The sequence below is a fragment of the Natrix helvetica genome, assembly GCF_964273705.1.
Source record: "Natrix helvetica genome assembly, chromosome: 5".
Classification (NCBI taxonomy): domain Eukaryota; kingdom Metazoa; phylum Chordata; class Lepidosauria; order Squamata; family Natricidae; genus Natrix; species Natrix helvetica.
Window position 1 is genome coordinate 103224089 of NC_138551.1, and position 22606 is coordinate 103246694.

The 22606-nt window shown below is 48.7% G+C and overlaps 1 protein-coding gene across 1 annotated transcript in view; it reads left to right on the forward strand.

Annotated features, from left to right (window-relative positions):
* Positions 1-22606, forward strand: part of MMRN2 (multimerin 2) — a 50476-nt gene that overhangs the window by 10438 nt on the left and 17432 nt on the right. The window contains exons 2-6 of the mRNA XM_081953799.1: positions 8291-8413; positions 15582-15688; positions 16924-16989; positions 18117-18269; positions 19750-21594. Coding sequence (XP_081809925.1) covers positions 8291-8413; positions 15582-15688; positions 16924-16989; positions 18117-18269; positions 19750-21594 — 2294 coding nt within the window. The remainder of the gene's footprint in view (positions 1-8290; positions 8414-15581; positions 15689-16923; positions 16990-18116; positions 18270-19749; positions 21595-22606) is intronic.

The window sequence follows — 22606 nt, forward strand, 5'->3', positions numbered from 1 at the left end:
CTTGTTGTGTATTAAGCTCTCCTGCCATAGACATGCCTGCTAACCTCTCCTGCCATAGACTTACATTGGTCGCTCCTGATTGGCCAAGATGCACCAGCCAGCCGGCGGGAGAATGCAGCTGCCTGATTGGACTATCGCCTGACAGCTCGACTATAAAAGAGCTGTCAGCTGTCATTTCCTTGCTGTTTGCCTATCTGAGATTTGCCGTACTTCTGAGCTGTTTGCCACTGTGTAAATAAAGGTTGTGTTAGCTTCAACCTGCCTTGCCTCAGTCCCTGTCTGCCTTGTTCTCCCTACAGAACAGTTCTCTCCTTCTGAGCAGGGCAGAGTCTTCTGCACGACATCTGCTCCTTTGTGTAAAACCCGACTTTTATCTCTAATGCCGTCCTTGCTAATAGAAGTAATTTTATCTTAAAATGATTTTAGCATAATCAAATAATTTATTGTTAAAATGTGAGGTTGAAATGGGCCAGAAGCAGCGGTGGGTTTTACACTTTGTTACCACCGGTTCTCCATGTGCACACGCACACTCGCTTTGTGGGCACACGTACCCCTTCCACACATGCCTTCCATGCATGCGCTTTGCTTGCACGCCGCTGTCCGCACATGCGCCTGGTCTCAGAAACCTACCCCACATACCATTTCAGGCAAATTGTTGTCCAGCCTCTTCTCAAACATCTCCAGTGGTGACGCTAACCAAGATGTCCCCAGTTTAGTTCACCGCTGAAAGCCCTAAATCAGGGCTCTTGAAACTTGGCAACTCTAAGTCTTGTGGACTTCAGCTCCCAGAATTCCTCAGCCAGGGGAATTCTGGAGTTGAGGTCCACGAGACTTAGAGTTGCCAAGTTTGGAGACCCCTGCCCTAAAGCCATAGATTAATTTGCTTCTTACTTGGCTTGAGAGATGATAGACCAGTCTTGGTGTATTTGGTGTGGGATTTATTTATTTTGTTACTTCTGATCCTGGATGAAGGAAAGCAAGCAAGATGCTGACTCAGGAAGCAAGAGCCGGTTTGGGTTGGGGGAACAACCAAACAATTGCAGGAAGAGATGGCTGTCTGAAAGGAGTTTTCCTTTCCTGAAAGCCAGCCTGTGCCTGTGGCTGGCAGGCTTCCCAGAAACACTAAGCCTTTTTTTTCAGAATAAAATTATGTCAGCCAAATTGGCAGCATGAGTGTTTCTATTTGCATGAGAAAGTAGACGAGGGGATAAAGTTGGGTGGGGAGAACTTAATGACCATGGAAACGTTTTCAGCACAGGGCAAAGCACACAGATGGAAGTGGGGGAATCTCCTCTTAGGGGCCCATTTATACCAGAACTTCTTTCATAAAAATATCGAATTTCTGATCAAGCCCTGGGTGGTGGCATAAGCCAAGAGTCCTTCATTTATGTTGGAGAGGAGAGAGAGAGAGAGAGAGAGAGGCTGGTTGATAGATCCATGCAGGTGGAGATCGATTGACTTTGCATTTGACTTCAGTTTTAATCATCATAAGTCTCCAGGACTGTTTCAGGGGGGATTGGCAAGAAGGCACTGCAGAGGATTCCAGGCTATGATTGATTTTCAATCTTCAATTCAGATTGATTTTAAATTTAGACCATTTTTCTTTCACTTTAATAAGATAAGAGGGATGAGAAGTGTGTGTGAGAGAGAAGGAAAGAGAAAGAGAAAAAGGGAGAGAGAGGGAGGAAGGGAAAGAAGGGAGAAGGGAGGGAGGAAGGGAAGGAGAGAGGGAGGGAAGGAAGGAAGGAAAGAGGGAGGGAGGGAGGGAAGGAGGAGGGAGAGAGGAAAGAAAGATTAGGAAGGAAAGAGGGAGGGAAGGAAGAAAGGGAGGGAAGGAAGGAGAGAGGGAGGGAAGGAAGGAGAGAGGGAGGGAAGGAAGGAAGGCGGGAGGGAAGGAGGGAGGGAGGGAGTGAAGGGAGGAGTGAGGGCTAGGGTTAGGATTGCATAGAACTCAATTCTGGATGACTACATGGACACATCCATGCAATTACTGGGCAACTATATGCTCATGAAGTTCTTGGTGGTCTCTGAAGGTTCTTGCAGATGTTTCATGGCCCAACTAGGTAACACCTTCAGTGCTGTTGGGAGTGAGGTTTGTGTTGTGTACCGGTGAGCCTGGCCAGCAGAGGGCAATCGAGAATAGGGCTCCTCTGATTGGCCCAGGCGCACCGGCCAGCCGGCGGGAGAAATACTTCATCCCTATTGGTTCGTCGTCTGACAGCTCCTGGTATAAATAGCTGTCAGACGACTAGTTTTGCTGTTCCTGTCAGTTATTGTTAATAAAACAACGTTGCGTTATATTCGTCTCTGTCTCCTCATTCGAGACTACAACACTGGCGACGCTTCCCCCTTTGGGGTCGGGGCTGTTCTTAGCCATTCTTACCCTGATGGCTCTGAAGCGCCCATAGCCTTTTACTCCCGCACCTTATCCAGAACTGAGCGGAATTACAGCCAGCTGGATAAGGAGGCTCTTGCTGCCGTTGCGGGAGTAAAACGTTTTCATTATTATTTATATGGCCGCCCTTTCTCCCTGATCACCGATCACAAGCCCCTACTAGGCATTATTGCGGGGGACCGTCCAACGCCCCCCATTCTTTCCCCCCGCATGTCCCGTTGGGCAGAATTCCTATCGTCCTATTCCTACACATTGTCCTACCGGCCTGGCGGCCACATCGCGCACGCTGACGCGTTGAGCCGCTGCCCTCTGCCTCTTCCTGTCACCGATCCAGCCCCTGTCCACTCTATTAACCTCCTGGCCGACCTCTCCCTACCGATGTCCGTTTCGGACATCGCTCACGCCTCCCAAACTGACCCCATCCTGCACCGTGCCATGACCGCTGTCACTCGGGGCTGGTCTGCAGCCTCCAATGATCCCCAACTCTCCCCTTTTTTCCGCCGCCGCCTGGAGCTTTCCATCATGCAGGATTGCCTCCTGTGGGGAAACCGCGTGGTTGTCCCCTCTTCCCTGCGGCCAGCTGTCCTGTCTCGCCTCCATGACGGCCACCCTGGCATAGTCCGGATGAAAAGCCTCGGCCGCGGCTATGTCTGGTGGCCGTCCATGGATGCGGACATCGCCGCCTACGTCCAACGCTGCACCCCTTGCCAGCAGGTGCGCTCCGCGCCACCTTCTTCCCCACCTAGGGAGTGGGAACTCCCCATGGGCCCGTGGAGCCGACTCCACGTCGACTTCATGGGGCCCATTGAGGGCCGCCTTTTTTTCCTCCTGGTGGATGCCTGGTCGAAGTGGGTTGAGCTGTTTCCTATGCCCAGCTCAACCTCTTCGGCCACTATCCGCATCCTAGACTCCCTATTTAACACCCATGGCCTTCCGGACGTTATCGTTTCCGATAACGGTCCCCAATTTTCCTCTACCGAATTCCAGTCCTACCTTGCCTCCCTGGGCATCCGACATGCCCCGATTGCCCCCTACCACCCTGCGGGCAACGGCCTGGCCGAACGAGCGGTTCGCTCCGCTAAAGAAGCCCTGGCCCGTATGGCCACCCTTCCCTGGCCAGTCCGCATCTCCACCTACCTCCGTTCCCAGCACTCCACCCCTTGCCCCGCCACGGGCAAAAGCCCAGCAGAACTATTGCTGGGTCGTCGTATTCGTTCCCTGCTAGACCGTTTCCACCCTCTCTACCACCCTTCTTTTCCTATCATTCCTTCCCCTCCCAGGTCTTTTCTGGTGGGTGAGGGGGTATTCGCTCGCAACTACACCGGCGAGCCGAAGTGGCTACCTGGCAAAGTGACTGACATCACGGGGCCCTGTTCTTACAGGGTCCTCCTCGATGATGGCAGACATTGGCGGCGGCATATAAGCCAGTTGCGTCGGCGACCAGAGGGACCAGAACACAACACACCTGCAGAAAAGCAACCAGGCCCTCACGACGCCGCCTGCCGGCTCGACCGTCCACACGCCACTAGCTCCGACCTCGCAACAGCCCCCCCCGGTGCGCTGGCTCACTTACCATTGGCCGTCGGTGCATTGCCGGGAGGAAGACCCATCCAGGACGCTGCCAGGCCTGTTCGCCACAAGAGCGGAGCCGACACTCCACCTCCCCTGGGCGAGGCGCCATCTTCTTTGAGACGCTCCCAGCGCGTGCGCAGGCGTCCGTCGTACTTAGACGATTACGCCTGCGCAATCCAGGGGAAAGGGGTGTTGTGTACCGGTGAGCCTGGCCAGCAGAGGGCAGTCGAGAATAGGGCTCCTCTGATTGGCCCAGGCGCACCGGCCAGCCGGCGGGAGAAATACTTCATCCCTATTGGTTCGTCGTCTGACAGCTCCTGGTATAAATAGCTGTCAGACGACTAGTTTTGCTGTTCCTGTCAGTTATTGTTAATAAAACAACGTTGCGTTATATTCGTCTCTGTCTCCTCATTCGAGACTACAACAGTTTGCTCTTTGTGTATACACCATACTACTGGTTTCTTCTGTCAGTGTTGGTAGGAGCTTTTGGTGGTTCCTTGATTAGGCTGTTGTTTATGAATTGGTAGTCTCCTGACTGGGTTTACTGCTCTTTACTGATGTTTACTGTTTGGTGTTAATCTCTGTTGATAAGGGTGTTGATTGTTGGTCTGGAGATGTTGTGGTCTTTTAGCTTAATCAAGGAACAGTCAAGATCACTCCCACCAACAGTGGTAGGGCTAGCTACTTGTATATAAATGGAGAGCAAACTCCATTCCTTTCTAGTGGTACTGAAAATCTTACCTAGTTGGCTCATGAAACATCTGCAAGAAACCCACCAAGTCCAGAGGACACCAAGGACCCCACAGTTCAACCCTGGGCTACAAATATCCTCTTCTATTGGCAGATGCACATTTACTGTTGCTTTGTTCTGCAATCATGTTTAAACTTCTCAATCTAGCTAACAACCGTGGTTGACCTTCCATCCAAGTACTAACCAAGTTCCAATTTGCTTAGCTTTTTCAAGATCAATCCCATTAGTACCATGCAATGCATATGCCTCTTGGGTATATGCATTCAAACATCCATTATACATGATCTTCGTCCATCGTGTTCGAAGAGGACCTTGACATCTAACAGGTTGTGGGCTGTCCACAGTGTGTCCACAGGTGGCTGATAAGGCCTAAATGGGCACAGAGTGTTCCGCCACAGATCGGGTAGACACGTGTGGGCACCATTGTTGCAGCATTTGCAGCTCTGGCTTTGCGGAGTGCTTGCTCCTCTTGTGCTGTGGTTGTCCTTCTGTCTTCAAATGTCTGGCAACCTTGATGGATCAACGTGCGCCATGTGGATCGATCTTGTGCCAGGGTTTCCCAGGAGGTGGTGTCGATATCTAGGGACTTGAAGGAGGCTTTCAGCGTGTCCTTGTATTGCTTGTCCCCTGTGTGATCGCTTTCCTTGAGACAGCTCACCATAGAGGAGCTGTTTAGGGACGTGGTGGTCTGGCATCCTTGCAACATGGCCTGACCAGTGTGGCAAAAGCCACCTTAGATTATGTCTTGGTTTGGGATTTGTTTGCTGCCTGCTTACCACTTTCAGTTGCAAAACTCTAGTCTCTCTCTCTCTTTGTAGAGAGTTTTATTAATTTTTTTAAAAAGGAGGAAGATATATGTTAAAATTAAATATGTGTATTGAAAAGAAATTATAAATACCATCAACATAAAATGGAGCTTGCTCAGAAGCTGAAATACACCATGTAAATGAGATGAAGAGTGTGAAGTAGAGGAGAGAGGTAAGGGAAAAAGAGAGGGATAGAAGAGAGGGCGGGGGGGAAGGGAAGGAGAGAAAGAAGGAGTGGAAAGAGGAGAGAGGAGAAGGAGAGAGGAAGGGGAAGTAGAGAAGGATGTTATGAAAATGGAAAAATAAAAAACTATTTAAAAAAGAGTTTTATTATTTTTCAATTATAAAAATAAACACTCCATCTTTCCTTATGCAGTATGTTGTCTGGGTACAAACATCTCTGTGCAACATCGTTCCTCTTTTGCCACATCTTTCACATTAACATTATTTCTCTAAGTTTAGTATTCTAATATATTGAGCATTTAAACGTTATAAAACACTCCATTTTTCTTCTTAATATCTTCTACTAATAATATATCAACATTAAACATCATTATTCTCATCATACACATGCTAACAGTTTCATCTTATTTATATCTTTATCTAAGTGTATTGTCTACTTATTTTTTTAGCTCTCTTCATTTCCAAACTCCTTTTTCTCTCTCCAACCATTGGTAAAATACTTCCCAAATCATATAATATTCAGCTTGCTCTTTCTCTTTAATTGCTAATGTTAATCTGTTCATTTCTGCACATTCTAATATTTTCTTTATCACCTTCTCTAGTCTCTACTACATAGTCACAAACACAACCCTGTCCCTGAAATGTCCATTTCCCCTCGGGGGTCTTACACACTTCCCATTGTTTCATCCACTCCACCTCCAGAGCAGAAACTTTCCCATGTAAGGAGGTTTATCAGAACCTCAGTTCCTCAACTCCCACGTCAAGAGAGTAAACTCCACCGGCCATTCTTTGCAGGGTGAAGTTCTTTCTATTCTTAGGAGGCCCACACCCAAAATCCATGCGAGTCCTCAGAGGCAGCCACGGGTAAAGGGCCCCCTGACCTTTCCGAGTTCCTCTCTGGAGGCTTGGGGAATTGTATGAGGATTTCTGTTTTGATTCGCTCACCTGCCCTTGTAGGAGTAAGGAGTATTTATAGTGGCACAATGAAAAGGGAACAAAATGCCCCCCTGCTTTCTTGGCATCTTGACCACAGTTACTGATCCAGGACAATTCTGGGTGGGACTGCCTTCTCATGTTTTCCAAAACACCAATGCTTTGTGTGAACAGAGACCCTAACACAACAGATTGAGCCACTCCGTGTGGGATCAGCTGAGGGGGAAGCAACATGGAAGTCAGAAAGTTGGGAGTTCAAATAGCCAGTTTGGGTAGTGGTGAAGGTACTTAGGCTAGTAGAAACCAAGAGGTCTAGTTCCATCTTAGGCATGAAGCCAGCTGGTTGCTTTTGGGCCAATCACTCTGTCTCAGCCCTAGGAAGAAGGAGGCAAGGGCAAACCACTTTTGAAAACCTTGCCAGGAAAGCTGCGGATACTACTTTAGGCAGTCACGTGGAGCCGAGTTTGACTAAAAGACCCACCCACCACTACCACCACTCTCCACAAATGGTTAAACGCAGAAGGTCTCATTTTTGCATATAAGGTCAGTCTTTGGTATCTCAAGTTAAGGCATTACTTCTCTGAAATTTTGTTTGGTTGTTGACCCTTAGAACAGGGTCTATCTAGAGTTGGAAGGAACCTTGGAGGTCTACTAGTGCAGGGGTCTCCAACCTTGGCAAATTTAAGCCTGAAGGACTTCAACTCCCAGAATTCTCCAGCCAGCCAGCTGACTAGGGAATTCTGGGAGTTGAAGTCCTCCAGGCTTAAAGCTGTCAAGGTTGGAGACCCCTGTTCTAGTGCTCAAGCAGGAGATCCTATACCTGTGATGGTGAACCTATGGCACGCATGCCACAGGTGGCACACGGAGCCATTTGTTAGGTCACGTGAGGCATTGCCCTGACAACTCCAGCGCGCATGCGCACGCTGGCCAGCTAACTTTGGCCTTCATTTTCAGCCATTTTTCACCCTCCAGAAGCTTTCCTGAAACCTCCAGAAGGCGAAAAACAACCCAGCGTTCAAACTGGAAGTTCAGGAACGGACTTCTGGTTTGCGCGTTGGGTTGCTTTTCTCCCTTCGGAGGGCATGCGGGGGGGCTGCCACGGCTCCTCCCCAGGCTCCTAAAAAGCCCCTGGAGCCTGGGGAGGGCGAAAAATGGATCCATCATGTGCCAGAAGCAGGTTTCTACTGGGTTTGTACCACTGTACCAGAGGCAGAGAAGAAGGCTCTTGAATGGTCTTCCAAAGCAGAAATATGACAATTCCCCCCCCCTTAATGACAGAGAATGTCATTAATTCTTTTTCTGGGCTGCCACAAAGAAGAGGGAGTCAGGCTATCCTCCAAAGCCCCTGAGGGCAGGACAAGAACCAATGGATGGAAACTAATCAAGGAGAGAAGCAGCCTAGAAATAAGGAGAAATTTACTGACAGTTAGAACAATTAATCAGTGGAAGGACTTCTCTCCAGAGGTTGGAGAGAAACACTGGAGGTTTTAAAGAAAAGTTTGGACAGCCATTTGTCTGAAATGGTAGAGGGTTTGACCTAGAAGACCTCCCCTTCCAACCTGTTATTCTGTTAATATGCTTGGATGAGTGATTTGCCTGATTTCCGAGATCTGTCTTGGCAAATTCAATCTGTTCTCTCTTTTCCCTTAGGAATTGGTGCTCCTCTGTCCAATATCGGATTGCCACGTACATTGCAGTCTGCAGGACAGAGAAATACATAATCAGGTCCCAACAACCATGTCCGAATGGAACTCCAGACTGCCAGAAGATCATGTACGTAGCACCATCTTTCCTTCTTAAGAGGGAGTCAACCCAGCATTTAAAGCAGCCTTGGCTGTTGCCTGTTGAGATCCAGTGTCAGGTGTCTCCCTTGACATGGAAGAGAGCTTCCTTCCTCTCCCCAAAATAGGGAATGGGACAACTTGACACAGCCAATTTGCACAGCCAACTGACCATGGCCAACTGACCATGATCAATTCACCATGGTCAACTCACAACGGCCAACTCACCATGGCTAACTCACCACAGCCAACTCATCACAGCCAACTTACCACGGCCAGCTCACCATGGTCAACTCACCATGGCCAACTCACCATGGCCAACTCACCACAGCCAACTCACCACAGCCAACTCATCATGGCCAACTGACCACGGCCAACTGACCACAGCCAACTCACCACAGCCAACTCATCACAGCTAACTTACCACGGCCAACTGACCACGGCCAACTGACCACAGCCAACTCACTACAGCTAACTTACCACAGCCAACTCATCATGGCCAACTCACCACAGCCAACTCATCACAGCCAACTCACCACGGCCAACTCACCATGGTCAACTCACTGGCTAACTTGCCACAGAACAACTCACTGTGGAACAATTTAACAATTGTATTTAATTATTTAAAATAAATAAAAATTATTTTAATTTTTGCCATTCACACAGTCCCTCCTTTCGCATCTTTTTTAAATGATTCTATTCCTCCATTTCTTTGATCTTAGTGTAACTCTTGTCCTGCAGTGAGTTGTCCTGTGGCTAGATGGCCATGGAGAGTTATCCTGCAGTGACTTGGCCATGGCCAGTTGGCTGTGGCAAGTTAGTCGTGGATGGTAAGTTGACCATGGCAAACTGTCGTAGGCCCCTCAAAAAAGACTATCCACTGCAGCTTGAAGGTTTCTCAGGAGTGAGGAAGTATCTGACCTAGCTTAGAGAAACCTACCTTCTTCAGGAATCACACCTCATCAGATCAGCCCCACTGTAGAACCCAGCTCAACCCAAATAGGAACACATGAGACATAACCAAGAAATCCAAATTTGATGAGTTTACTACTGAAAACATTTGCTATGCAAATGATCCCAATTTGATTCTTTAGCATTTAACCAGAAATGGATCCTCCAGCCAGAGATGACATCTTAGTCTTGTCTCTCATTTATGGTCACAAACACCTTCTCCCAAATGTGGAATGCTTCTTTCTTTAAAGGCATCCTAGGATTCATTAAAATCAATGGCCTTGTTGGCAGGCAGTTCTAAACATCCTTTAGAGCTCCATTTTCAGCTGTGATGGCTTCCTGCAACCCTCTGCCAGTGAAAATGGAGCTTGGGCGGGCTGGTCCTCCCGAGCTCCGTTTTCCCTGGCAGTGTTGCAGGAGGCTGTGGCAGCTGAAAACGGAACTCGGGAGCCCATTTTCACTGGCAGAAGCACCATGGGCCAATCCATCACTAATTCCAGGGTGGCCCTGCAGGCATGATCTAAGCACCCCACATGCCAGATCCAGTCCCTGGGCCTTGAGTTTGACACCCCTGCTTTAGGGCATATTTAAGCTTCAAGTTGATATCTTTGCTGAGAATGGAAAAAATGACGCCCAGAGAGTCTGCTTCTCCAAAAGCCCTCTGAGCAGGTAATGGTTTTTGCAGAACCAGATTGATGGTTAAAGAACCCTGCGCCTTTCAGCAACTGGGCTGGCACACAAAAGCAAATGAAGCCTACAGATGAAGACTAGATAGCAGCAAAGAAATAGAGAGAGAAAAGAAACCATAGGCTCACCTGGATTTCTGCAGGTAGCTTTTTCCTAGCCAAAACTTCTGATAGGTTTCCCCTAATTGCTATGGTCCTTTATCAAGACCTTCAGGGAAGTAGTGAGCACAGCAGAGTACAGGGTCAAACCTTCTGCACTGAAAGCATTCCAGAGGGATGGTGGCGCCCCAGGAGAGCCGAGCGGCCCGAATTGCGATCCAGGGGACGTTGAGCTCCAAACTGGCCGGCGATTGTGAGTCTAGACCGGCGAGAGGGCCGCGGGAAGGAGAGCGAGGCCCGAGGGAGGCCCGAGAGGCCCAAGGTGCCGGAGGGAAGAAGGGAAGGAGAGTGAGGCCTAAGGCGCCGGAGGAAGTGGAAGTGGAAAGTGGAAAGATCGGCAGAAGGGCTGCAGGGAGGCCGCAGGGAGGCCGATGCAGCCCCCCCCGGGCCCAATAACAACGACTGTGGGTGGCCAAATGGACGGAGGACTATTTATAATAAAGGCAGGCCATGGAACGGAGGCGTTGGAACATCAGAGGCCCGTGCAGAAGGTTTGACCCTGTACTCTGCTGTGCTCACTACTACCCACCCCCTCCCACTCATTTACCACCTACTTATTATGGGCTACCCGCCCTACCACCCATTACGAACTACCCCTTAGCTGCAGCCTTTTATTCACCAGCTGGCTATTTTATTTCCATCAGCCCATCATTTCCATCTAGATGTGGACTATCTCCATCTGCCTATCCCCTTGCCAGGACTATCCCCTTGCCAGGATTATCCCCTTAGTGGGAATTGCGGCTGCTAACGCATATTAACACCGACAGCTCCCACTTGATGAACTTGGCCCTGTTCAATATGTTATATACGAGGCTAGACCTGCTACTGCTACGAGAGTCCCCCCTCTCGCAGTTATGGCCTCCTGCCCTTTCAAGGGCCCACCTTGAGGACGGGTTTATTAACCCAGAGAGGTGGAGGAAGCGCACACTGAGGGTTTTTTTAATTAATTGTCTTTTAAAAATTGTAAGGGGTTCCAGGGATGGGGGGGGGACCAGGTCAGGAGTGATGGTAGAGCCAGGCATCTAGGTGTGGTCGAAGGAGGAGGGAGCGGAGTGGGGGAGGAGAGGGAAGATAGCATTCCAGTGCAGGACTCTTTGATACCAACGGTCGTGGGGTGGGGCAGGTGCGAGGACAGATCAAGAGCGCGTAGTCGGTTGGGAGACCGGGGTTTTTGGTCATACCCGGTCGTTTGTACCAACCCCTGCATACTAGGTGGTCAGGATCTACAGACCCAAGGCCTGAGACTGTTGTTATGCAATGCGAGGTCCGTTGTCAATAAGGCCCCCCTCATCCACAATCTAATTTTGGAGGGGGAGCCGGACCTCGCAGGAATAACTGAGACCTGGTTGGGCCACGAGGGAGGCTTACCCCTCGTGGAAATGTGCCCGCCAGGTTATCGAGCATTTCACCAGCCTCGGGCCCAGGGAAGGGGCGGTGGGGTAGCAGTGATTATCCGGGAAGACTTGGAGCCGAGAGAGTTCATTGTGCCGCAGACATCCGGGTGTGAGTCCCTTGTCGTGAGATGGGGCCCAGGGAGGCAGTTGGGCCTGCTGATAGTATACCTGGCTCCTCGCTATACATCAGCGGCCCTGCCTGAACTCCTCGAGCTGATCTCATCGGTGGCGGTTGAGACCCCCAAACTTTTAGTGATGGGGGATTTTAACCTGCCGTCGATGGGAGAAGCGTCTGAGGGGGTTCGGGAGTTCATGGCTTCTATGACAGCCATGGACCTGACCCAATTAATTCAGGGCCCTACTCACGAGAGGGGCCACACACTGGACCTTGTCTTTGTCTCTGGCCAGTGGACGAGTGATCTGGGAATAGGGGATTCAACTATTATTCCCCTGTCATGGTCAGATCACTCACTTCTCCGACTTGACTTCCCTGGTGCTACCCCCCGCTGCGGGGAGGCGGAACCGGAAGGTATTAGATGGTTCCGCCCCAAGCGCCTGATGGAACCAGATAAGTTCCAGACGGAGCTTGGGCCACCTCCTGTAGACCTGACCCGCCCCCGGGTGGAGGACCTGGTAGACGCATGGAATAGTGCGACTGCCGGGGCCCTAGACCAAGTGGCGCCTTTGCGGCCTCTCCTGCGGCGACGAACCACCCTGGCCCCTTGGTTTACCGAGGAGCTAAGGGTGATGAAACGCCACAAGAGACGCCTAGAGAGTCGTTGGAGATCCTCCCGTTCCGAATTTGACCGAGCACAGGCACGAGCCTATTTGAGGACGTACCTTGTGGCATTAAGAGCGGCCAAACGTCAACATTGTGCCGCTCTTATTGCGTCCGCAGATAACCGCCCTTCTGCCCTGTTTCGGGTGACACGCTCCCTCTTGTCTGAGAGGCCGCGGGAAGCCCCTTTACAGGGCAGAGCAGAGGAGTTTGGGAAATATCTACAGGACAAAGTCGCTCAAATCCGGATGGGATGGGCCCCTTTCAGTGGTCCAGTGGAGGCGCCCGAGGTGAGTCTTGAGGGACCATTCTGGGAGGAGTTTGACTCGGTTGCCATCGAGGATTTGAACAGGTTGCGTGGACGCCTGCGACCTACCACATGTTTATTGGACCCGTGTCCCTCCTGGCTTGTACTGGCATCCTGGGAGGTTACACGCGACTGGCTCCTGGGCCTAGTGAACGCTTCGTTGGGTGAGGGGTCTCTGCCGGCCGCCTTGAAAGGCGGTTGTGAGGCCCCTGCTCAAGAAGCCTTCCCTGGACCCAATGGAGCTAGTTAATTATCGTCCAGTCTCCAACCTTCCCTTTTTAGCGAAGGTTGTAGAGAGTGTGGTGGCACAACAGTTTCCACGTCACCTGGAGGAGAATGATTATCTAGACCCGCGCCAGTCCGGCTTCCGACCCGGGCACAGCACGGAGACGGCCTTAGTCGCGTTGGTTGATGATCTCTGGAGGGCCAGAGATAGGGGTTGTTCCTCTATCCTGGTCCTATTAGATCTCTCGGCGGCGTTCGATACCATCGACCATGGTATCCTGTTGCACCGGCTAGAGGGGCTGGGAGTCAGGGGCACCGTTTTACGGTGGTTTGGCTCCTACCTCTCTGGCCGGACGCAACGTGTGTTGGCAGGGGAGCAGAGATTGACCCTGAGCCCCCTCACATGTGGGGTGCCACAGGGGTCGGTGCTCTCGCCTCTCCTGTTCAACACATACATGAAACCGCTGGGCGAGATCATCCGTGGTTTTGGGGTGGGATACCATCTGTATGCTGATGATACTCAGCTATACATTTCCACCCCGAACCACCCCAACGAGGCTATTGAAATGATGTCCCGGTGTTTGGAGGCCGTACGGGTCTGGATGGATGGCAACCGACTAAAACTCAACCCCTCCAAGACGGAGTGGCTGTGGCTTCCGGCCCCCCGGTTCAACCAGTTGCTTCCATCTCTGGCCATTGGGGGCGAGCAACTGGCCCCCGTGGAACGGGTGCGCAATTTGGGCGTCCTCCTGGATGCCCGGCTGTCCATGGATGACCATGTAACAGCCGTGGCAAGGGGGGCGTTCCATCAGGTTCGCCTGATGCGCCAATTGCGCCCCTTATTGGACCGGGATGCCCTACGCACAGTCACCCATGTGCTGGTGACGTCTCGCCTGGACTACTGCAATGCTCTCTACATGGGGCTTCCCTTGAGATGCACTCGGAGACTGCAGTTGGTCCAGAATGCGGCCGCGCGGGTGATTATGGGGAGGACTAGATACTCCCCTGTAACACCTCTCCTGCGCGAGCTGCACTGGCTTCCTGTAGTCTATCGAGTGCGTTTCAAGGTTTTGATTACGATCTTTAAAGCGCTTCATGGCACAGGACCTAGTTACATGCGGGATCGCATCCTGCCCCATACATCCCTACGACCAATCCGCTCACACAGAGAGGGACTTCTTCGGGTGCCGTCCACTAAACAGTGTCGGGGGGCGACACCCAGGAGCAGAGCCTTCTCTGTGATGGGCCCAGCCCTGTGGAATGACCTCCCCCGTGACATCAGGATTACTTCCGATCTCCGCTCCTTCCGTGTACAGCTGAAGACCCACCTCTTTCAATTATCTGGCCTGGCTCAACCGTAATTTTTTCTTATTCCTCCTGACAGTCCTTTTGAATTTTAAATTGTGTTTTTATTAATGGGGTATTTTAATGGTTGATTTTTAACATTCTTAATGTGATGTAATTCATTACCTCCTCCGTGCATGTATGTCTCTGTATATATGTGTGTATTTGGATGTTTATGTGTTTGCACATATGTCTTTATGTTTTTATATGTTTTATTGTACGCCGCCCCGAGTCCTGTGTGGAGAGGGAGCGGCTAATAAATTCAAATTTATTATTATTATTATAAGTGGTGGGATTAAATTTTTTTTACTACTGGTTCTGTGGGCGTGGCTTGGTAGGCGTGGCAGGGGAAGGATACTGCAAACTCTCCATTCCCTCCCAACTCCAGGGGAAGGTTACTGCAAAATCTGCATTCCCTCCCAACTCCAGGGGAAGTATACTGTAAACTCTCCATTCCTTCCCCACTCCAGGGGAAGGATCAGTGGTGGGTTCCTGCTGGATCGCACTGGATCGCGCGCGCTCCCTTTCAGCGCTCCACCTGGCTTGCGCGCTCCCTTTCAGCGCTCCACCTGGCTTGCGCGCTCCCTTTCAGCGCTCCACCTGGCTCTCGCGCTCCCTTCCGGCGCTGAAACCGGAAGTACAGTCTTGCCCCGCCCCTGGCGAAGCAACGACGCCTGCCTGCGCTCCACCAGCTCGGCTGGGAACGGAGATGTTTCCTCAGCGGAGCGGAGCGCCTGAAAAGACATTTCAGGTGCTCCGCTCCGCTGAGGAAACATCTCCGTTCCCAGCCGAGCTGGTGGAGCGCAGGCAGGCGTCGTTGCTTCGCCAGGGCCGGGCAAAACTGTACTTCCGGTTTCAGCGCCGGAAGGGAGCGCGCAAGCCAGGTGGAGTGCTGAAAGGGAGCGTGCAAGCCAGGTGGAGCGCTGAAAGGGAGCGCGCAAGCCAGGTGGAGCGCTGAAAGGGAGCGTGCAAGCCAGGTGGAGCGCTGAAAGGGAGCGCGCGCGATCCGGTGCGATCCAGCAGGAACCCACCACTGGGAAGGATAGTACAAAATCTCCACTCCCTCCCCACTCCAGGGAAAGGTTATTGCAAAATCCCCATTCCCTCCCGATCAGCTAGGACTTGGGCAGCAGAGAATAGATGGGGGCGGAGCCAGCCAGAGGTTTTATTTGCTGGTTCTCCAAATTACTCAACATTTCCACTACCGGTTCTCCAGAACTGGTCAGAGCCTGCTGAATACCACCTCTGCTTCAGGGTACGAGATGAGGCTTGCTTCTACTCTATCACTCGTTCCTTTCTTCTTCTTCTTCTTCTAGGTACAGAACAGCATTGAAGCCAGTCTACAAGATAAAAGAGAAAGTTGTAAGCTTTTTAAACTGGAAGTGCTGCCCAGGTTACATAGGCGAGGATTGTGAACAATATGGTAAGAATACATCTTTAATTAGCCTTCTGTAGTTGGGTGCACTCTGCGTTATCAACTAATCAATCAGATTGGCGAAATCAACCAGGTTGGCCGAAGTCAGATTCAAGTATTCATTTTATTTATTCATTTATTTGTTTGTTTGTTCATTTATTCATTTATTTAAATATGTACAGGATAACTGGCATAAGTATAAACATGGACATGAACAAGGAAATGAGTACAAATAAATGGGGACAGTAGGACAGGGACGGTAGGCACACCGGTGCGCTTATGCACACCCCCTTTATGGACCTCTTAGGAATGGGGTGAGGTCCACGGTAGACAGTTTAAGGTTGAAGCTGTGGGGGTTTGAGGATGTAACAATGGAGTCAGGTAGAGCATTCCAGGCGTTGGCCACTCTGTTGCTGAAGTCATATTTTGTGCAATCGAATTTGGAGTGGTTTACCTTGAGTTTGTATCTATTGTTTGCCCGTATATTATTGTGGTTGAAGCTGAAGTAGTCATTGACAGATAGGATGTTGTAGCAGTTAAATTTGTGTTTAGGTCAGACCGCAGGCGGTGTAATTCCAGGTTGTCCAAGCCCAAAATGTTGAGCCTGATGGAGTAAGGGATTCTATTGTGAGCAGAGGAGTGGAGGACTCTTCTCATGAAATATCTCTGGACCTGTTCAATTGTATTAATGTCCGATATACAGTGTGGATTCCAGGCAGATGAGCTGTATTCAAGAATTGGTCTGGCAAAGATTTTGTATGCCCTAGTTTGCAGTACAATGTTACTGGAGAAGAAGGAGGAGGGTTGAGAAACCAAAAGCGACTATTGACTGTTGAGAAAAGTCTCTGCTGGGTCATAAGTAGCAGAAGAGCAGAGAAGATTGCAAAGCCACAAAGGTCCTTCCTTTCTATCTTCTCAAAATCTGAATTTTTACCTCAGTCTCGAAGACTTTCTTGTCCCCTATAATATGAAGTTCATCCTGACCTTCCTAATAAGTAAGGATGGTCAAAAATACAAGAGAACTATTTCGAAGGAGCAGAAACAACTGAATATACTGAATTGTAACGAGGTGTTCTCTTAACACTTGCATTTGGGCATATATTAGTATTAGGAAACAGGTCAATCTCTGGGATAACACACAACCGAAAAATGTCATTTAAAAGCTGAAATAATTGTGTGTGGGGGGGTTTCTTCAATAAATTGGGGGACAGAGGAAATTAATGTCTTATGGAATTGATTTGCAGATCCAGCTCAGTATCCAGTGAATACCAGTCAGCCTGAACGTTGGGAAGAAGAGTTCTCAAACCACAGTAGGTTTCAACTCATCCTTTAGGGAATAATGTATCTGTGAATCTGCTAGTGATTAAGTCCATAGTTGTACTTCACATCTTCATTGTATGCATGGGGAGTATTTCTGCAGCTTCTTCATTCATGCCATCTGCTGTTTTTCAAAGATGCTAGATCAGGGGTGTCAAACTCAAGGCCCGGGGGCTGGATCTGGCCTGTGGGGTGCTTAGATCATGCCTGCAGGGCCAACCTGGAATTAGTGATGGATTCGCCCATGGTGCTTCTGCCAGTGAAAATGGGCTCCCGAGCTCCGTTTTTACTGGCAGAGTGTTGCAGGAGGCCATTGCAGCCAAAAATGGAGCTTGGGAGCCTGTTTTCGCTGGCAGAATACTCGGGCCACCACCGGCGCCCCAACACAAGTGACATCGAGCTGGCCATGTCCACCCTACCCACGCCTACTCCCCCCCGCCCCGAGGTCAAACACAACCCTGATGCGGCCTTCACTGAAATCGAGTTTGACGCCCCTATGTTAGACTTTGAACAGTCTTCTCCTTCTGCTGCATCCAGCTTTTTAAGCTGGGTGTTGCTTAAACCAACAGTGTCCACAGAGTCCTTAATTGCCCATTAAAACCACGCCTGAAAATAGCAACCCATGTTTATCTCTTTTAACTGCGCATCTCCGGGCATGAGCAAAATAAGAAGAACGGAAGAGAAAGGTAGTTAGACAAAATAAACAAGATAGAGATGAAGGCATTCCATGTGCCAGTGATTTAAAAAACAAACAAATAACAAAGTGTTTTGGGAGTGTACACTTTTGTTCAAGGGTTTTGTATACACCGATGAGGCAAACAAGGACTTTGAGGTGATCGGAAACCTACATAAATTATATTGCTGATTTATTTCTTAAATGTGTTCCATATTGATTGACCACAACTAAGCTACATTCCTTGCTCTTTTGAAATTCCATTTACTGCAAAACAAAAAACAACAAAAAAGCATCCTCCTCCTTCCTTCTTCTTATTAGCAACGTGTGTGCATGGCTTTTTTTTTTTTTAATCTGGAGGTTCACCTTCCATTCTAAATTATATTTAGATGTATTTTTATCTTGTCTTTGCTTTATGCAAATAAATGTTGTCTTTGCTGGATTCAGGAGATGTTGTAGAAGCTCATCAAAGTCATGAAGCTGTGCTAGAAGACCTACAGAACGACGTTCACCAGACAGCAAACAATTTGGGAATCTTACAGAAAGTCCTTCATCACAATAGCACCGACGGAAATGGAGGCACAGAGCCTCATCAGTCAGGTAAGAGAGCTATTTTCTCAACAGTACCGATAAAGGAGAATATTTGTAGCTCAGGCTCGAACTGTGGGATCTTTAATGCTCTCTGAGGTTGGATGTTTCCTTGCAGATGTTTCATTACCCAAACTAGGTAACATCTCTACATGGGGCTCCCCTTGAGATGCACCTGAAGGCTGCAGCTGGTCCAGAATGCGGCCACGCGGGCAATTATGGGGAGTACTAGGTACTCCCATATAACACCACTCCTGCGCGAGCTGCACTGTCTACCTGTGGCTTTTCGGGTGCGTTTCAAGGTGTTGATTATCACCTTTAAAGCGCTCCATGGCTCAGGACCTAGTTACCTGCAGGATCACATCCTACCCCACACATCCCTGCGACCAATTCGCTGTCACAGAGAGGGACTCCTCCGGGTACCATCCGCTAAGCAATGCCGGCGGGCGATGCCCAGGAGTAGGGCCTTCTCTGTGACGGGCCCTACCCTCTGGAACGACCTCCCCCCACGATATTAGAATCACTGCTGATCTCCGCTCCTTCCGTAAGAAACTCAAGACCCACCTGTTCAAATTAGCTGGCCTGGCCCAATCACAATCATAATCATAACTTATTCCCCAACACTCCTCGCCGGTATTTTAAATTTTAATTTTTGGGGTATTTTAATTGGTTTTAATTATTAGCTTATTTCATGATCATTGTACAGACTGTTTGTTTAATTTGTTTTTCTGTGATTTTGTACTTTTGTTGTCTATAGTGTATTTTATTCCTGTCTGTACACCGCCCCGAGTCCCCTTGGGGAGAGGGTGCGGTTTATAAATCGAATAAATGAAATGAAATGACATCATCAGTGCTAGAAGGGAGGCAGGTTTATGGAGGAGGGTTTATTTTGAGGAGGAGAAAGAGGAGGATGAGGAGGAGCAGGAGGACTGTGAGGTCCTTGGTGCTCTCTGAGCTTGGATGTTTTCTTGCAAACTTTTCATTACCCAAGCTAGGTAACATCATCAGTGCTAGAAGGGAGGAGGGTTTATGGAGGAGGGTTTATGGTGAGGAGGAGAAAGAGGAGGAGGAGGAGGAGGAGGAGGAGGAGGAGGAGGAGGAGGAGGAGGAGGTGGTGGTGGTGGTGGTGGAGGAGGAGGAGGACTGGTAGGTTGTTGATGCTCTCTGACCTTGGTTGTTTCCTTGCAGACTTTTCATTACCCAAACTAGGTAACATAATAATTGCTAGAAGGGAGTGGGGTTTGCAGAGAAGATGAGGAGGAGGAGGAGGAGAACTGTGGTGTCCTTGGTGTTCTCTGACCTTGGGTATTTCCTGGCAGACGTTTCATTACCCAAATTAGGCAATATCACCAGTGCTATGGTTATGAAATAACAGGAAGAAAGCAACCAAGCTCAGAGTGCACCAAAGACCCCTTATATCCCAACAGTCTGAAGCAATCAATCAAGCGTAGAAGTCAATGCTAATATATTTTTGCTTTGTGATGTGTTTCAGAAGTCCAGCAAATGCTCTTTCTCCACATAAACAGTTTCTTGAAGGAGCATTTCAATCCCGTCTGGGCCAGTTTCAACAAAAGTCTACAGGACTTGTCCATTGCTCTGCACAACCTTTCCCAGAGTGTGGAAGCTAACCGGAAGAGCATAGAGCAATTCCAAGAAAGTTCTGTGCCCAGAAAAGATTTCCAAGAACTAGGGACAAAGTTCGAATCCAAAGTCCAAGCCAATGTTCTGAGGGCCGACCAGATGAAGCAAGAAATGGATCATCATAACTATCTGCAACAAGCCTCCATCCATTACAATCTTACGATGATCAAAGCGGACACGGACCTGAAGTTCAAGAGACACCACAAGCTGCAGCAGTCTTTTTTATTGGCTTTAAACAACAGTTTGGCCGACATGAGACAAGAGCAAAATAAGCTTCGTGGTGAGCTTGAGCTCCTAAACAGAAATGTTGCAATGTTCCCAAGGCAATTGGGCAATCAGGGTGAGGGGTTTGCTGATATAGATATGCAGAGCTTCAATCAGACTTTGGAAAAACATGCTCGGGAGCTAAAGACACTTTATGAGGAGTCTGAAAAAGACTATGAAGAACTAACAGATTCCATCACAAGGTTAAAAGACAGCTCAAAACGTGACATAGAGGACTTCCGAGTACGATTAATAGAAGGGAGTCTCATGGTCGATGAATACAGAGAAGATGTAGAAAGGAGGATTTTCGCTCTTAATAATAGTCTGGCAGATATTCAGGAAAACCACCGGAGTCTACAGAAGTCCATGAAGACATGCTGTTGTGAAGACCAGCCTTCAAGTACTAATGTGGAAGACTTAAAGAACATCACTGAGATGCATGGAGAACATCTAAAGCATCTGGAGGCACGTTTAAAAGATCTCACTGCTGCTTTCCCGCTTATCCATCAATCTTTGGATTTCCAGCAAGAGCAAAGTTGGAAGCTACAAGATGGCCTATCTCTCTTAAAAAACCATTCTGAAGTTTTTTCTGAGGAGATTGATATGCTGAAGAAAGCTGACGAGAAGATGCGGGACCATGTAGCATATCTCAACAGTTCTTTCAACTCATTGCTGGTGGATGCATTGAGACACGAGAAGGCCCTTGAGATCCTGCTTGGAGAGGAAATTTTGGAACACCTATCTGAAGAAGAAGAGGTAATTCTATCCACAGATCAACTTCCTGTGATGAGCATCAAATTAATTTCGGACCATCTCAAGAAGCAAAGTATGACACTAGAGTCTTTTAAGAAGAGAATAGACTTTTGGGAGGCAGATCATGAAAATAATCCACATGATCATAAATCTTCGAAAGATCCTGATACTGAGAAACAAATAGACCTCAATCCCCAACATGGTAGAGTAGAATATATGGAGCCAAACCATGAAGCTGTCATGGAGGATGCCTTAGACAATCCAGCATACCATGACATTACAACCCTAAAAAGAGAGATTGGCCACCTTACCAAAGAGATGAAGAAATTTGAATTGCATTGGGATCATATTCATTCTTGCTGCAATCAAACTGAGGCCAACTTAGGGGACCTCCTCAGCATTTCAGTGAAGGAGGTGAAGGAAGATCTTGTATCAGCCCAAAAAAACTTTGAAGAACATCTAGCGATCTTTCAGAAATTATTTGGAAATAGTAAGGAGCTGGCTGCCTCAAATGTAAGCCTGGATGTAGCAAAGCTTCAGTTGCTGTTGAGCAGAAAAACAAGGAAGCATCTTAAAGAGCAAGAACAGCAAAATATGAGGAACAAGAAAGAGGTCCATGGCCACAGAGAAGTTACTTTGAATGGAAGAAACAAGATAAATGGAGACACACTGGAGGAAGGTAGGTTTCTTCCAACTTTTTAAAATGTTCTCATCATGGTTTCCTAAACTTCTTGTTCTGCATTTGTGGGTGGGTGCTGAGACCTCAGCAGACTAAGTGTTATTTTATTCTTAGAATTAATAATTGCTCATATATCTTATATCTGTATAAAATAAGCCACAATTGTGTATCATCTGGACTGTCATATGGCCTAGGCTTCCTTAAAAAGCATGAAGCAGAGTCTGGGTCTTGGCAAAAACTCTTTTATTTTATTCTTTTCATTCACAGTCAGCAAGGCTTGGCCAACAGTCTTTCAGAGGAATATTTATCAACACGAACCTTATCTCGCTTGGAGAGCTGCCAGATCACTAGTTTCCAAACTCAGGGCAAGGCAACACTTGGCACAGAGTCTCTTATAGTCACAAACAGAACTTTCCACTCTTAAAATAACCAAAGGAACGAATTGTTTCCTGCAAAAGCCCACTCCTCTTTTGTTTCCTATAGCCAATCACCTCCAAGGTGTGGCTTTACTCCCAAGTTGACCCTGCTTTCTTAGCTGTTCTTGTCTTCTGGCAGTTCTGCACATGTGCACACTGGAAACAGGCTCCAGCTGTTCCTCTGCCTCACTGCTGTCTAGCTCCCTCTCTGCCTCCAATGCAGAGCCCTTGTCTGAGCTTTCCTCAGCCCCCAGGATTGGCCCATGTTCCTGCCCAACCTCCTCACTGTCCGACTGTGCTGCCAGTTTTGATAGCCGCCGGCAGGCCACAACAATATGATAGGTTGGTATACAAACACATCTGGATGTTGGGTTTTCTTTTATTTAAGCTATTTAAAACTATTTTAAGAGAGGGGTGGTGGATATGAACAAAGCATAACCCTAAAAGATCCAGATTGATCCTTACAAACTTTGAACACTTCTTTCCTCAGCCAGGTTCCTTCCCATTTTCTTCTCCCCGTCTTGGACTGGGATGAGTAGCCCTAACTAAGAAAATGAAAGTCAAGGTAGAGAAAAGTAAGGTTTTACACTTAGGCA